This window comes from Nerophis ophidion, linkage group LG09, assembly GCF_033978795.1.
Source record: "Nerophis ophidion isolate RoL-2023_Sa linkage group LG09, RoL_Noph_v1.0, whole genome shotgun sequence".
NCBI classification, from domain to species: Eukaryota; Metazoa; Chordata; class Actinopteri; order Syngnathiformes; family Syngnathidae; genus Nerophis; species Nerophis ophidion.
Window position 1 is genome coordinate 52,951,148 of NC_084619.1, and position 16,655 is coordinate 52,967,802.

Here is a 16,655-nt window from a genome sequence, read left to right on the forward strand (position 1 = left end):
TCGGAAACGCGGATGTCGAGCGGGGCTAAAAACAAAGCAGAAGGCTAATCCCCACAGAACACCACTTCCCTCCATCCTAAAGACGGATTTAAATGGAAAATGCGAGACTACTGGTCTGGGTAAGGAGTCAGTTAAATTAGAACACGTTTTTTCTGCTTTGAGTGTTTCAGAGTTGGACATGTGTTTTACTGAGGTGGCTAACTATGATGCGTGCAGTTTATCAAAGCAACAAACAAACAATCGGAAAATCCCCGTTACTGAGGTGGCTAACCATGATGCGTGCAGTTTATCAAAGCAACAATCAAACAATCGGAAAATTCCTGTCGTTTCAATTCCTAGATATGGTCGTAACTATACTAAATGCACTGGGCATAATAAACACAACATTATTAATATTGCTACTACGGATAATTTGATCAAAAACTCCCTAAAACAGCCCACTACCTATAATATAGGTTTTTTAAACATAAGATCATTGTCTCCTAAAACGTTGTTAGTTAATGATATTATCAGAGACAACAATCTTAACGTCATCGGTCTCAGCGAAACCTGGCTTAAACCAAACGACTTTTTTGCGCTAAATGAGGCATGTCCTCCTAACTTTACACATGCGCATATTGCCCGTCCGCTTAAAAGGGGTGGGGGGGTCGCACTAATATACAACGAAAACTTTAACCTTAGTCCTAACATAAATAATAAATATAAATCGTTTGAGGTGCTTACTATGAAGTCTGCCACACCGCTGCCTCTACACCTGGCTGTTATCTACCGCCCCCCAGGGCCCTATTCGGACTTTATCTATGAATTCTCAGAGTTCGTTGCTGATCTAGTGACACACGCCGATAATATAATCATAATGAGGGACTTTAATATCCATATGAATACCCCATCGGACCCACCGTGCGTAGCGCTCCAGACTGTAATTGATAGCTGTGGTCTCACACAAATAATAAATGAACCCACGCATCGCAACGGTAATACGATAGACCTAGTGCTTCTCAGGGGTATCACCGTCTCCAAAGTTACGATACTCCCGTATACTAAAGTATTGTCCGATCATTACCTTATAAAATTCGAGGTTCAGACGCATGTTCGTCAAACTAATAATAATAATAACTGCTATAGCAGCCGCAACATTAATACGGCCACAACGACAACTCTTGCTGACCTACTGCCCTCGGTAATGGCACCATTCCCAAAGTATGTGGGCTCTATTGATAACCTCACTAACAACTTTAACGACGCCCTGCGCGAAACCATTGATAACATAGCACCGCTAAAGTTAAAAAAGGCTCCAAAAAAGCGCACCCCGTGGTTTACAGAAGAAACTAGAGCTCAGAAATTATTATGTAGAAAGCTGGAACGCAAATGGCGCACGACTAAACTTGAGGTGCACCATCAAGCATGGAGTGATGGTTTAATAACTTATAAACGCATGCTTACCTTAGCTAAAGCTAAATATTACTCAAATATCATCCACCGTAATAAAAACGATCCTAAATTTTTGTTTAGTACGGTAGCATCGCTAACCCAACAAGGGACCCCTTCCAGTAGCTCAACTCACTCAGCTGATGACTTTATGCAATTCTTTAGTAAGAAAATTGAAGTCATTAGAAAGGAGATTAAAGACAATGCGTCCCAGCTACAACGGAGTTCTATTAACACTGATACGATGGTATATACGGCGGATACTGCCCTCCAAAATAGTTTCTCTCGTTTTGAGGAAATAACATTAGAGGAATTGTTACAACGTGTAAATGGAATAAAACAGACAACATGTTTACTTGACCCTCTTCCTGGGAAACTGATCAAGGAGCTCTTTGTATTATTAGGTCCATCAGTGCTAAATATTATAAACTTATCACTCTCCTCGGGCACTGTTCCCCTAACATTCAAAAAAGCGGTTATTCATCCTCTTCTTAAAAGACCTAACCTCGATCCTGACCTCATGGTAAACTACCGACCGGTGTCTCACCTTCCCTTTATTTCAAAAATCCTTGAAAAAATTGTTGCGGAGCAGTTAAATGAACACTTAGCGTCTAACAATCTATGTGAAACCTTTCAATCCGGTTTCAGGGCAAATCACTCCACGGAGACAGCCCTCGCAAAAATGACTAATGATCTATTGCTAACGATGGATTCTGATGCGTCATCTATGTTGCTGCTCCTCGATCTTAGCGCTGCTTTCGATACCGTCGATCATAATATTTTATTAGAACGTATCAAAACACGAATTGGTATGTCAGACTTAGCCCTGTCTTGGTTTAACTCTTATCTTACTGATAGGATGCAGTGTGTCTCCCATAACAATGTGACCTCGGACTACGTTAAGATAACGTGTGGAGTTCCCCAGGGTTCGGTCCTTGGCCCTGCACTCTTCAGCATCTACATGCTGCCGCTAGGTGACATCATACGCAAATACGGTGTTAGCTTTCACTGTTATGCTGATGACACCCAACTCTACATGCCCCTAAAGCTGACCAACACGCCGGATTGTAGTCAGCTGGAGGCGTGTCTTAATGAAATTAAACAATGGATGTCCGCTAACTTTTTGCAACTCAACGCCAAAAAAACGGAAATGCTGATTATCGGTCCTGCTAGACACCGAACTCTATTTAATAATACAACTCTAACATTTGACAACCAAACAATTAAACAAGGCAACACGGTAAAGAATCTGGGTATTATCTTCGACCCAACTCTCTCCTTTGAGGCACACATTAAAAGCGTTACTAAAACGGCCTTCTTTCATCTCCGTAATATCGCTAAAATTCGCTCCATTCTGTCCACTAAAGACGCCGAGATCATTATCCATGCGTTTGTTACGTCTCGCCTCGACTACTGTAACGTATTATTTTCGGGTCTCCCCATGTCTAGCATTAAAAGATTACAGTTGGTACAAAATGCGGCTGCTAGACTTTTGACAAGAACAAGAAAGTTTGATCACATTACGCCTGTACTGGCTCACCTGCACTGGCTTCCTGTGCACTTAAGATGTGACTTTAAGGTTTTACTACTTACGTATAAAATACTACACGGTCTAGCTCCATCCTATCTTGCCGATTGTATTGCACCATATGTCCCGGCAAGAAATCTGCGTTCAAAGGACTCCGGCTTGTTAGTGATTCCCAAAGCCCAAAAAAAGTCTGCGGGCTATAGAGCGTTTTCCGTTCGGGCTCCAGTACTCTGGAATGCCCTCCCGGTAACAGTTCGAGATGCCACCTCAGTAGAAGCATTTAAGTCTCACCTTAAAACTCATTTGTATACTCTAGCCTTTAAATAGACTCCCTTTTTAGACCAGTTGATCTGCTGTTTCTTTTCTTTTTCTTCTATGTCCCACTCTCCCTTGTGGAGGGGGTCCGGTCCGTTCCGGTGGCCATGAACTGCTTGCCTGTGTATCGGCTGGGGACATCTCTGCGCTGCTGATCCGCCTCCGCTTGGGATGGTTTCCTGCTGGCTCCGCTGTGAACGGGACTCTCGCTGCTGTGTTGGATCCGCTTTGGACTGGACTCTCGCGACTGTGTTGGATCCATTGTGGATTGAACTTTCACAGTATCATGTTAGACCCGCTCGACATCCATTGCTTTCCTCCTCTCTAAGGTTCTCATAGTCATCATTGTCACCGACGTCCCACTGGGTCATTATTGTCACCGATGTCCCACTGGGTGTGAGTTTTCCTTGCCCTTATGTGGGCCTACCGAGGATGTCGTGGTGGTTTGTGCAGCCCTTTGAGACACTAGTGATTTAGGGCTATATAAGTAAACATTGATTAATTGATTGATTGAACGTGATTCGACACATCATTTAAAGTGGCCCGCCAGGTCATTTAATGTGGTCTTCCACATCATTTAACATAGCCTGTCATGCCATTTAGTGTGGTCCTCCACATCATTTGACGTGGTCCTCCACATCATTTAATGTGGCCCGTCATGCCATATAATGAGGTCTTCCACATCATTTAACATGGTTTTCCGCATCATTAATAGTGGACCGCCACGTCACTCAATGTGGTCTTTCACGTCATTTAACGTGGTTCGCCACATAATTGAAGTGGCCCGCCACGTCATTTAATGTGGTCTTCCATGTCATTTAATATGGTCCGTCATGCTATTCATGTGGTCTCCCACATCATTTAACGTGGTTCCCCGCATCAGTTACCGTGGTCTCTCACGTCATTTAATGTGGCCCTTTGATCTCGGCCATATTTGCAACGTGGCCCTATATGAAAACAAGTTTGACACCTCTGGCTTAAAGGAACCACCAAACTGTCACTGTTTTATCAACAACAACAAAAAAAGCGTCTCAACAGGCATTCACTGCTGGTGTTTTGCACTGGCGCCCTCTGCTTGGGTGTATGCGGCAGTGCACTCTTGCAGGGGTTGCCAAGACCTGCAAAGATCCAACACCACTCTGCATTTGCACAGGATCTGCACGTCAACGTGCCATTTCAAAAATAACACACACCCCCCCACCCCCTCCCCTCAATTAGCGCACTATGATGTGCCATCTTTCACTCTCTTTTATGAAGAGGGGAAGGGAGCATAGAATGGTGTGGCTTTATTTTGTATACAAGAAATGACGCTGGGGTGAAACAAAACACTTGAAGAGTTACTGCCTCACTGCACCATTCTACAGCACTTGAGCGAAAACCAGTGTATCCCGTGCACGTGTGTGTGTGTGTGGGGGGGGGGGGGACACACACACACACACACACACACACAGACACGCGGATAGAATAAGAGGAGACAAGAGCCGGACCTTCTATTTATTCTCCCTTTCCCTCCCACTTTCAGTGTCCATCAGGGAGGAAGCAAGAAATGTGAGCTTTCTAACACGGGGGACGAGGAGGATGGAGGAGGTAGGGTGGCAGGGAAAAGAGGGAGCGAGGGAGGAAGAAGGAGGGATGGATGGAGGAAGCGGGAGAGTTAGAAAGAGGTGGACGAAACACACCATACCCAGTGAAGACAGGAGGAGGAACACAAGAAGGGTGGAAACAAGAAGAAAGTAGGTAGATAGATAGATAGATAGATAGATAGATAGATAGATAGATAGATAGATAGATAGATAGATAGATAGATAGATAGATAGATAGATAGATAGATAGATAGATAGATAGATAGATAGATAGATAGATAGATAGATAGATAGATAGATAGATAGATAGATAGATAGATAGATAGATAGATAGATAGATAGATAGATAGATAGATAGATAGATAGATAGATAGATAGATAGATAGATAGATAGATAGATAGATAGATAGATAGATAGATAGATAGATAGATAGATAGATAGATAGATAGATAGATAGATAGATAGATAAATGGATGGATGGATGGATGGATAGATAGATAGATAGATAGATAGATAGATAGATAGATAGATAGATAGATAGATAGATAGATAGATAGATAGATAGATAGATAGATAGATAGATAGATAGATAGATAGAGACTTCCTTTCTTCAGTGGGGAAGGAGGGATGCGTCATGAAGGTGAGATCTTACAACAATCGTTTCTTGTTTTTTTAATGCTGATGCTGTTGCTCGCTCAGGAGAGGATGATGTACGTGATGTCGCGGATTAAGTGCCAGCTACTTGATAAATGTCACATGCAAAGAAGTTGTTAGCGGGCCGATTGTTGCAAACAATGGCTGGAGGTGTCCTCTGGGTGGCAGTAGTATGTATTTGAAGTCAGAGAAGTGGTGCAACAAAGTGTCTTAATTGACAGTGTTGGGAATTTTTACGTTTAAAAAAAAGGGTAGGTTTTCCTTAAAAGCAGTAGTCATTGAATCAGTGACGAGATTAATACATGTAATTATTTGAAGGCTTTATTTAAATGATTTTGGTTAATGTTAAAGTACCCATGATTGTCACACACACATTAGGTGCGACGAAATTATTCTCTGCATTTGACCCATCACCCTTGATCACACCCCGGGAAGTGAGGGGAGCAGTGAGCAGCAGCGATGGCAGCGCCCGGGAATCATTTTTGGTGATTTAACCCCCCATTCCAACACTGGATGCTGTCATGTTTTGTGGTCACGTTCTGTTTAGTTTTGGACTCATTGGGCACTCTTGTTTGTTTTTGTCACCATGACTACCAGTTAGTTTTCACCTGTCATGTCACGCACCTGGTTAATTTGAACTCCATCCATCCATCCATTTTCTACCGCTTATTCCCTTTGGGGTCGCGGGGGGCACTGGTGCCTATCTGAGCTACAATCGGGCGGAAGGCGGCGTACACCCTGGACAAGTCGTCACCTCATCGCAGGGCTAACACAGATAGACAGACAACATTCACACTCACATTCACACACTAGGGCCAATTTAGTGTTGCCAATCAACTTATTCCCAGGTGCATGTCTTAAGAAGTGGGAGGAAGCCGGAATACCCGGAGGGAGCCCGTAGATTCATGGGGAGGACATGCAAACTCCACACAGAAAGATCCCGAGCCCGGGATTGAACCCAGGACTACTCAGGACCTTTGTATCGTGAGACAGACGCACTAACCCCTCTGCAACCGTGAAGCCCTAATTTGAATTTATCCACCTGTTAATCACCACAGCATTATTTAAGCCTGTAGTTGCCAGGCAGTCAGCCTGGCGACATCACCCTCCACCACCCTCTACGCACCCTTGCTCCAATGCTGATGATCCATGCTTTTTTCTCGTTCCCCGCAATTTTTGTTATTCATGCCATAGTTTGAAAGTTTTGTTTTATGTCCACAGTTTACGTTGTAGTAATAGTTTTGTTTCATAGCCAAGTTTTTTACCTCCTCTATGAGCGCCTTTTGTTTATACCATTTGTTTTGTTTGTACTTTTTAAGTTAAAATGAAAAGATGTTGTTACTTTCACGCCATATCCGGTCCAGTCGATTTGCACCACGGGAAAACAAACCCCACCATAGTCCACGCCTTGACATATGCTGAGTGCCAAGCAGGGAGGTAATGGGTCGCATTTTTATAGTCTTTGGTATGACTCGGCTGGGGTTTGAACTCACGACCTACCGATCTCAGGTATTTTTGTCCTCTCACATTGATTATATTATTGAGGATCTTAACATGCAAAAAAACTCACCAATTTTTGCAAGCGCATCAGGGTTCCCGAACACGAAATTTCAAAATGATCCCATGCTATCATTTTCACGTATCATCACGATAATCATCTATCGTGACAAAATCGCACTAACCCATATCTGAAAACAAACATTGTTTTTCGCCGGCCATTTTTAAGCCAAAACAGCGGTCGTACAAACCCCGTTTCCATATGAGTTGGGAAGTTGTGTTGAATGTTAATATAAACGGAATACAATGATTTGCAAATCCTTTTCAACCCATATTCAATTGAACGCACTAGAAAGACAAGATATTTGATGTTCAAACTCATAAACTTTATTTTTTTTTTGCAAATAGTAACTTAGAATTTCATGGCTGCAACACGTGCCAAAGTAGTTGGGAAAGAGCATGTTCACCACTGTGTTACATCACCTTTTCTTTTAACAACACTCAATAAACGTTTGGGAACTGAGGAAAGTAATTGTTGAAACTTTGAAAGTGGAATTCTTTTCCATTCTTGTTTTATGTAGAGCTTCAGTCGTTCAACAGTCCGAGGTCTACGCTGTCGTATTTTACGCTTCATAATGCGCCCCACATTTTCGATGGGAGACAGGTCTGGACTGCAGGCAGACCAGGAAAGTAACCGCACTCTTTTTTTACAAAGCCACGCTGTTGTAACACTTGTCTTGCTGAAATAAGCAGGGGCGTCCATGATAACGTTCCTTGGATGACAACATATGTTGTTACAAAACCTGTATGGATCATTCAGCATTAATGGTGCCTTCACAGTTGTGTAAGTTACCCATGCCTTGGGCACTAATACACCCCCATACCATCACAGATGCTGGCTTTTGAACTTTGCGCCTATAACAATCCGAATGGTTATTTTCCTCTTTGTTCTGGAGGACACCACATCCTCTGTTTCCAAATATAATTTGAAATGTGGACTCGTCAGACCACAGAACACCTTTCCACTTTACATCATTCCATTTTAGGTGAGCCCGGGCCCAGCGAAGCCGGCAGCATTTCAGGATATTGTTGATGAATGGGTTTGGCTTTGCATAGTAGAGTTTTAACTTGCACTTACAGATGTAGCGACCAACTGTAGCTACTGACAGTGGTTTTATGAAGTGTTCCTGAGCCCATTTGGTGATATCCTTTACACACTGATGTCGGTTTTTGATGCAGTACCGCCTGAGGGATCAAAAGTCTGTAATATCATCGCTTACATGCAGTGATTTCTCCAGATTCTCTGGACTTTTTGATGATTTTACGGACCGTGGATGGTAAAATCCCTAAATTCCTTGCAATAGCTCGTTGAGAAATGTTGTTCTAAAACTGTTTGACAATTTGCTTACAAAGTGGTGACCCTCACCCCATCCTTGTTTGTGAATTACTTAGCATTTCATGGATGCTGCTTTTATAGCCAATCACGGCACCCAACTGTTCCCCATTAGCCTGCACACCTGTGGGATGTTCCATATAAGTGTTTGATGAGCATTCCTGAACTTTATCAGTATTTATTGCCACCTTTCCCAACTTCTTTGTCACGTGTTCCTGGCATCAAATTCTAAAGTTAATGATTACTTCCAAAAAAAAAAAAAGTTAATCAGTTTGAACATCAAATATGTTGTCTTTGTCGCATATTCAACTGAATATGGGTTGAAAATGATTTGCAAATCATTGTATTCCGTTTATATTTACATCTAACACAATTTCCCAAAGCATATGGAAACAGGGTTTGTACTTTAACAAAAGCCCTCTCTCGACTTTGACCAAATGAGCCAAGGTTAAAATGACACAATCTACACATATCGGCTATGATATATTGCAAATTAATTTTGTCTACCCCGTAAGATGTGGGCGTGGCATGGCGCCAAACATTGATCTAATGGTTTGCCACAAACATTACTAACTCGGCTCCACAGATTCAGATCTTGGTCATAATTGGTAGAAATAATGATGATGACACCCTGAAGTGTCGGAGTGAACAGTAACTCCTCCTCTCTATTCTTAGTGGGCGCAGCCTGGTGGCGAAACTGCTCTTTGCCAACACCAATCAAACTGTCATTATTTCACTTTAGGTGATCACAGACAGATGCTTAACTGATGGGTGATAAATTGCAAAGAAATGTTGCCTACGCCGTAGGAAGTGGTGATGGCATAGCACCAAACTTTGATTTGATGGCTTGCCACAAACATTTCAATATTTATAACTCAGCTCCAAAATTTCATATCTTGATTAGATTAATTTCAAATAATGATGACGACATCCTGAAAGGATAGATGATTTGATACCTATTCGTACCAATTAATGGTTGGGGCGAACCCTTGTAGCGAAAAGTGCTTCTTGCCGTCAACCATCAAACTGCCATTATTGTAACTCTAAATGATCAGTTCTCCTTCCCAACAGAAGGGCATAAGGTTGGGTTCTGACCATGACTCGACATTGCCATCGACACCAAAAGTGCCCCCTTTTGATGCAAAATTGTGAAAAATGATAACTGTCATAACTTTAATACATTTTTTTCCATTTCACTTTATTTAACCATGGAAAAAACTAACTGAGATTAAAATCTCTTTTGCAAATTTGACCTGGCCAAGAGGGCAGCAAAAACAGTTTGATAGATTGATTGAAACTTTTATTGGTAGATTGCATAGGACAGTACATATTCCGTCCAATTGACCACTAAATGGTAACACCCTAATAAGTTTTTCAACTTGTTCAAGTCGAAGTCCACGTTAATCAATTCATGGTTTCATAAATGAATACAACAACAAAAAACAGGAGCAGTCACACATTATAGTTAAGAGTACATGATACTTACAACATTAACATAAAAAACACGCAATAGGTAAAAAATTAAATTAAAAAGTGTTAAATTAAAAAGTGTTAAACTCAAGTACAGTGCCCAATAGAAACAGCTTCTCGATCTTTTAAAATAGCGTGAAAATCCCCCAAAGTGATCAGTTAAGGCAGCCTCAGAACCTATTGTAATTAATTCCATGACCATGGAGCAGCAAATCTGAAGGCTTTTTTACTAAGATTTGTGTTGGCTCTAGGAACCAACATGCCAAGGATGTCCTGTGACCTTAAACTATAGCGACTGGAGTCTCTACACATAAAAAAACATAAATAAGGCGGAACAAGACCAAGACGTGATTTATTTATATATATTTATTGTGGGACACCCAAAGATTCACAGCCCTTATATATATATATATATATATATATATATATATATATATATATATATATATATATATATACATATATATATATATATATATATATTTATATATATATATATATATATATATATATATATATATATATATAGATAGATAGATATCTATATATAGATAGATAGATATCTATATATAGATATCTATCTATCTATCTATATATACATATATATATATATATTAGGGCTGTGAATCTTTGGGTGTCCCACGATTCAATTCAACATCGATTTTTGGGGTCACGATTCGATAATATATCGATTTTTTTCGATTCGATTCGATTCTCGATTCAAATAGATTTTCTACCGCGACCCCAAAAGGGAATAAGCGGTAGAAAATGGATGGATGGAGAATCGATTCTGAATCGCACAACGTAAACGATTTGATTCGTATTCGAATCGATTTTCCCAAAATATATATATATATATGTATATATATATATATATATACGTATATATATATATATATATATATATATATATATATATATATATAAACCATCCATTGAGAAAATCTGCGAACTGACAAGATGGACAGTTTTCTTTTGCATACAATGTGCAATGGTGGATAAGGTTGCCACATCTATTAATAAAACGTAACGCACAGTAATTTACAGTATCCACTTTTTCAAATACTGTAAGTGTCGGGTGTATTCATAAAAAGCAAGTTTCCATAATCCAGCATAGTCATGAAAGTGGTCAGAATCAATCAAGCATTTCTTTACTGGTAGGAAAAAACCTGACTTGTTTATAAAGAAAAAAAACAATTTCATTTCAAGTTTGTTTACGTGTGATTTAAAAGACAAGTTCTCATCAATAACAATCCCCAAGTACTTATATTTCGTGACCATTTTGAAGTTCAAACTTATAAGCAGTTGATATGTTTGAAATGTTCAATGTTATCCATTGGAAAGTAATGTCACCTTGACATCATTCATTACCATGAATTGATTAATGTGGACTCCGACTTAAACTAGTTGAAAAACTTACCTGGGTGTTAGAATTTAGTGGTCAATTGTACGGAATATGTACTGTACTCTGCAATCTACTAATAAAAGTTTCAATCAATCAATCAAACATCAACTTCCTTCCACATGCTCCGATCTTTCTCAACATTTTAATGAGGCATCGGGAAGAACTTGACTTCACTGCGTCAAGTGTGTCACCCGATGCAAGACCGATCATTGTGGCTTACAGCTTTAATTCTAAACGTTATTGTTGTTACAAAGAGTCTTTCGGATACCAGCTGTTTCTTGGCTAATTCTTATGCTTTAAAATTGCGAGCAAAAATTTGGGCTGCTCCTAATTGGTGAAGCGAATGCCACAGTGAACCCTGCAAGAGCAGTATTATTACATTACTGTTGTGAACTCGCATGGTTGCAGTAGTTGTGACCCCAGGATGCAGGAGCCGAAAGATCGATGTGCAGGTAAGAGTCTTTTATTATACTCAAACACAAAAGGTGCAGCAGGGAAATACACAAAATTATAGCAGCCATCAGCGCTGAGTCAGTAATTTTTCAAGAGCTGTCCTCGACATAATTATTCCTCGAGCACTGAGGAACGGACAGGGCAGGCATGTGCAACTGCAAACAGGTGTGCCTGGCTGCCAATCAAGGACAGGTGAGGGGAATGAGCACTCAGGGAGACATGCAGGAAATGCAACAAAAATAAGAGCATTGACAGGAAATAAACACCAAACAAGGAAACACAAACTGAAGTGAAGTGACGGATCGTCACAATTACTTCATTAAAGGCCTACTGAAACCCACTACTACCGACCACGCAGTCTGATAGTTTATATATCAATGATGAAATATTAACATTGCAACACATGCCAATACGGCCGGTTTAGTTTACTAAATTGCAATTTTAAATTTCCCGCGGGGTTTCTTGTTGAAAACGTCGCGGAATGTTGACGCGTATGCGTGACGTCACGGCCTGTCAGGAAATATTAGCGCAGCATTATTCGCGGCAAAAAGTCGTCTCTTTTCATCGCGCAATTAACAGTATTCTGGACATCTGTGTTGCTGAATCTTTTGCAATGTGTTCAATTGATAATGGAGAAGTCAAAGTAGAAAGATGGAGTTGGGAAGCTTTAGCCTTTAGCCACACAAACACACGGTTATTCATTGTTTGAAATTCCCGGAGGTGAAGCTTTATTATGGATCAGAGCGGTCAAGCGAACATGGATCCCGACCAATTGTCAACCGGCAGGTTTCAGTGAGAAAATTGTGGTAAAAAATCGCCTCTTGCCGGAGATCTGTGGAGTTTGCGCCGTCCTTGTATCTGCCGTGACTTCCCTCAGACACTGGCCTCAAGACACCTGTGGACACACCCCTCCGACTATCAGGTACCATTTAATCCCACTAAAACACTAGCAACACAATAGAAAGATAAGGGATTTCCCAGAATTATCCTAGTAAATGTGTCTAAAACATCTGAATCCGTCCCCATGCAATCGCCTTTATTTTCTTTAACTTTATTTTTATTTAATTTTTTTTTTCTAGTCCGTCACTATCAATATCATCATTCACAAATGTTTCATCCTCGCTGAAGTTAATGGGGAAATTGTCGTTTTCTCGGTCCGAATAGCTCTTGCTGCTGGAGGCTCCCATTAAAAACAATGAGAGGATGTGAGGAGCCCTCACACGGGTGAAGTCATCGTCTGCGACTTCCGGTAAAGGCAAGGCTTTTTTATCAGCACCAAAAGTTGCAAACTTTTTCGGCGATGTTCTCTATTAAATCCTTTCAGCAAAAATATGGCAATATCGCAAAATGATCAAGTATGACACATAGAATGGACCTGCTATCCCCGTTTAAATAAATCCTTAACGTTAGCGCTTATAATGACAATATCACTAATACTTGGTTAATATTTACGTCACAATATGAAAAGAGGCAGCACGGTGAAAGAGGGGTTAGTGCGTCTGCCTCACAATACGAAGGTCCTGAGTAGTCCTGGGTTTAAACCCGGGCTCAGGATCTTTCTGTGTGGAGTTTGCATGTTCTCCCAGTGACTACATGGGTTCCTTCCGGGTACTCCGGCTTCCTCCCACTTCCAAAGACATGCACCTGGGGATAGGTTGATTGGCAACACTAAATTGTCCCTAGTGTGTGAATGTGAGTGTGAATGATGTCTGTCTATCTGTGTTGGCCCTGCGATGAAGTGGCGACTTGTCCAGGGTGTATCCCGCCTTTCGCCCGAATGCAGCTGAGATAGGCTCCAACAACCCCCCGCGACCTCAAAAGGGACAAGCGGTAGAAAATGGATGTATGGATGGAAGATGAAAATATTATTTGTGGTTTTTGAACATTTTTTTAGAGGTCTTTATGGGCGCAATAGTGTACTCCTGTTCACTGCATTATTAGCCACCTCGTATTTGCCGTATTTTACAAATTAGAATGCAACAATGAAAAATAATTTAAAAACTTGGGTTCTTGTCTTACATCGGGATTGTGAATGATAGGCAAAAAAAAAAAAAAAAAAAGTGTGATTCCCTGTAAAGCATGGGTGTCAAACTCTGGCCCACGGGCCAAATTTGGCCCGCCGTGTAATTTCATTTGGCCCTTGAGGCAATATGAAATTAACATTAGAGCTGGCCCGCCTGTATTATACAGCGCCAGTGCCGCTGTAACACCGCATTCACCGCTAATACTCATACTTGCCAACCCTCCCGATTTTCCCGGACTCCCAAATTTCAGTGCCCCTCCCGAAAATCTCCCGGGGCAACCATTCTTCCGAATTTCTCCCGATTTCCACCTGGACGACAATATTGGGGGCGTGCCTTAACGGCACTGCCTTTGGCGTCCTCTACAACCTGTCGTCACCTCCGCTTTTCCTACATAGAAATAGCGTGCCAACCCAGTCACATAATATACGCGGCTTTTACACACACACGCACACAAGTGAATGCAAGGCACACTTGTTCAACAGCCATACAGGTCAAACTGAGGGTGGTCGTATAAACAACTTTAACACTGTTACAAATATGCACCACACTGTGAACCCACACCAAACAAGAATAACAAACACATTTCGGGAGAACATCCGCACCGTAACACAACATAAACACAACAGAACAAATACCCAGAACCCCTTGCAGCACTAACTCTTCCGGGATGCTAAAATACCCCCCCAGCAATAATTAACGTTTTACTCATGCACTTTCTCTTGGTACTTCAAGGCTTGAATGTTTGATTCATTCATTATTGTTATTTTATTTGCAAATGTATTATTAGCCTTTGGAAAAAGTTAATGTTGATATTTACCTCAGAGGGCTGCAAATAGAAAAGAGGCATTCAATTTTCATTTAAATTTGATTTGATATGCCATTGATATTTTTTAATTATTATCATTATTTAAAACTCGATTTTACATGTCACTATAAAGTTATATAAGCCTTGCTTGTTCAATATTTAATGCAAAACTTGTTTGGGTCCCTATTAAAATGTTAATTTGTTCAACCTTGGCCCGTGGTTTTGTTCAGTTTTAAATGTTGGCCCACTCTGTATTTGAGTTTGACACCCCTGCTGTAAAGGGACACTACAATCATAATTTCACTGTTGGTAATGACAGCAGCATTATAACACATTAAATATTTACTGTAAATACATGATCAATTACAAAAAAAAAACAATAAAGGCTTCTGTTCCTTTATTTTTCACATTGTTAATTTAGTCCAAAAACAAACAAACTGCAAAAGCAACAGAAAACAATGTAATATGTATGCCAGGCCACAATCTTACGACACAGTCCAATTTTACATGCATTTTATTTGCTTGTTTATAATAACTGGGGAAATATGTAAGTCATGTGACCAATAGTGCTGACCACTCATCATGAAGCTTCAAATGCAGATATTACATCAGGAGGTCGCCTACAGCCACAACTGTCAATGCCAATGTCTTTTGATCCAGTGCCGATTAGAGACCCAGCTGGTTATTTGTCTTTTGTAGGCATTGATTGGCATGGATTGGAGCACTTAGGGTAATCAAAACAAAGCCTCTAATGAGGATTAGACACATAAACAGCGCTGCAGTTCGCCATTGTTGTTTTGGTTGTGATTTACTTTTACACTTTCATACAACGGTGTAGTTTCGAAACACATGCACTTTGATAGATGTATGTATTTTGGCTCTGAAACAACACTTTTGTGTAAAGAGTGTCTAATTCGGGGGTTGGCAACCCGCGGCTCTAGCGCCGCCCTAGAGGCTCTCTGGAGCTTTTTAAAAATGTATGAAAAATGGAAAAAGATGAAGGGAAAATATATATTTTTTGTTTTATTATGGTTTCTGTAGGAGGACAAACATGACACAAACCTCCCTAATGTATAAAACATGCTCCACTGATTTGAATATTTGGCAAGCGCTGTTTTGTCCTGCTAATTTTGGTGGTCTTTGAACTCACTGTGGTTTGTTTACACGTAAAACTTTCTCCGACTTTCTAGTACGTGTTTTATGCCACTTCTTTTTCTGTTTCATTTTGTCAACCAAACTTTTAACGTTGTGCGTGAATGCACAAAGGTGAGTTTTGTTGACGTTATTGACTTGTGTGGAATGCTAATCGGGCATATTTGGTCACTGCATGACTGCAAGCTAATCGATGCTAACATGTGATTTAGGCTAGCTATATGTACACGTTGCATCATTATGCCTCATTTGTAGCTATATTTGAGCTCATTTAGTAAGTCCTCTTAATTCAATGTATATCTCATGGCACACTATCTGTATATAATATGGCTTTTAAATTTGTTTTGGGGCTCCAGACAGATTTGTTTTTGTATTTTTGGTCCAATATGGCTCTTTCAACATTTTGTGTTGCCGACCCCTGGTGTAATTGGATATTCAATGGCGACTCGCCAATGTGCACGTTCTCTTTTAGTATTTTGGACTGTTTTCCTGTCGCTGCTGTTGTTTAACATCACACCCTGCTAAGCTCGTTCATTTTTAAACTATTCACTTCATCCTATTACTTTTAAACCAAGATGTGATTACCTTCACCCATAACGAGACATTTCTTCCCACTCGTTCTCATCCCTTTCCTCCATCTGTCCCTGTGTGTCCTTGTCATTTCAACTTGGCTGAACACATCGTTCCTTGAGTCAAACAGGTCTTGTGAGCTTCGGAGTGGACGGTGCTAGTGTGACCCATTCCACTCACAGTGTCTGTCTGCGGGGAGAAGGAGAGGAGAGGCGGGGTGGTCGTCATAGCAATAGTGATGAGAAGGAAGGAAAATATGCTTTGTAATTCTGCTCACACACACTACTGATATCACTTGGTATAGTGGACAAACAATGCTACATCATCACATCCGAACACACATAAGCAGGAGTTGGCACACTATAAAGCGAGTCGGG

The 16,655-nt window shown here is 40.7% G+C and overlaps 1 protein-coding gene across 2 annotated transcripts in view; it reads left to right on the plus strand.

The window, feature by feature from the left end:
• Positions 1-16,655, plus strand: part of LOC133559452 (inactive phospholipase D5-like) — a 136,988-nt gene that overhangs the window by 18,418 nt on the left and 101,915 nt on the right. Inside the window, exon 1 of one of the 2 annotated variants that reach the window (XM_061911216.1) lies at positions 5,212-5,495. The exons of the other annotated variant lie outside the window; for it this stretch is intronic. Coding sequence (XP_061767200.1) covers positions 5,490-5,495 — 6 coding nt within the window. The 5' untranslated portion in view covers positions 5,212-5,489. Of the gene's footprint in view, positions 1-5,211; positions 5,496-16,655 lie in introns of those variants that run through there. 2 annotated transcript variants of the gene reach the window in all.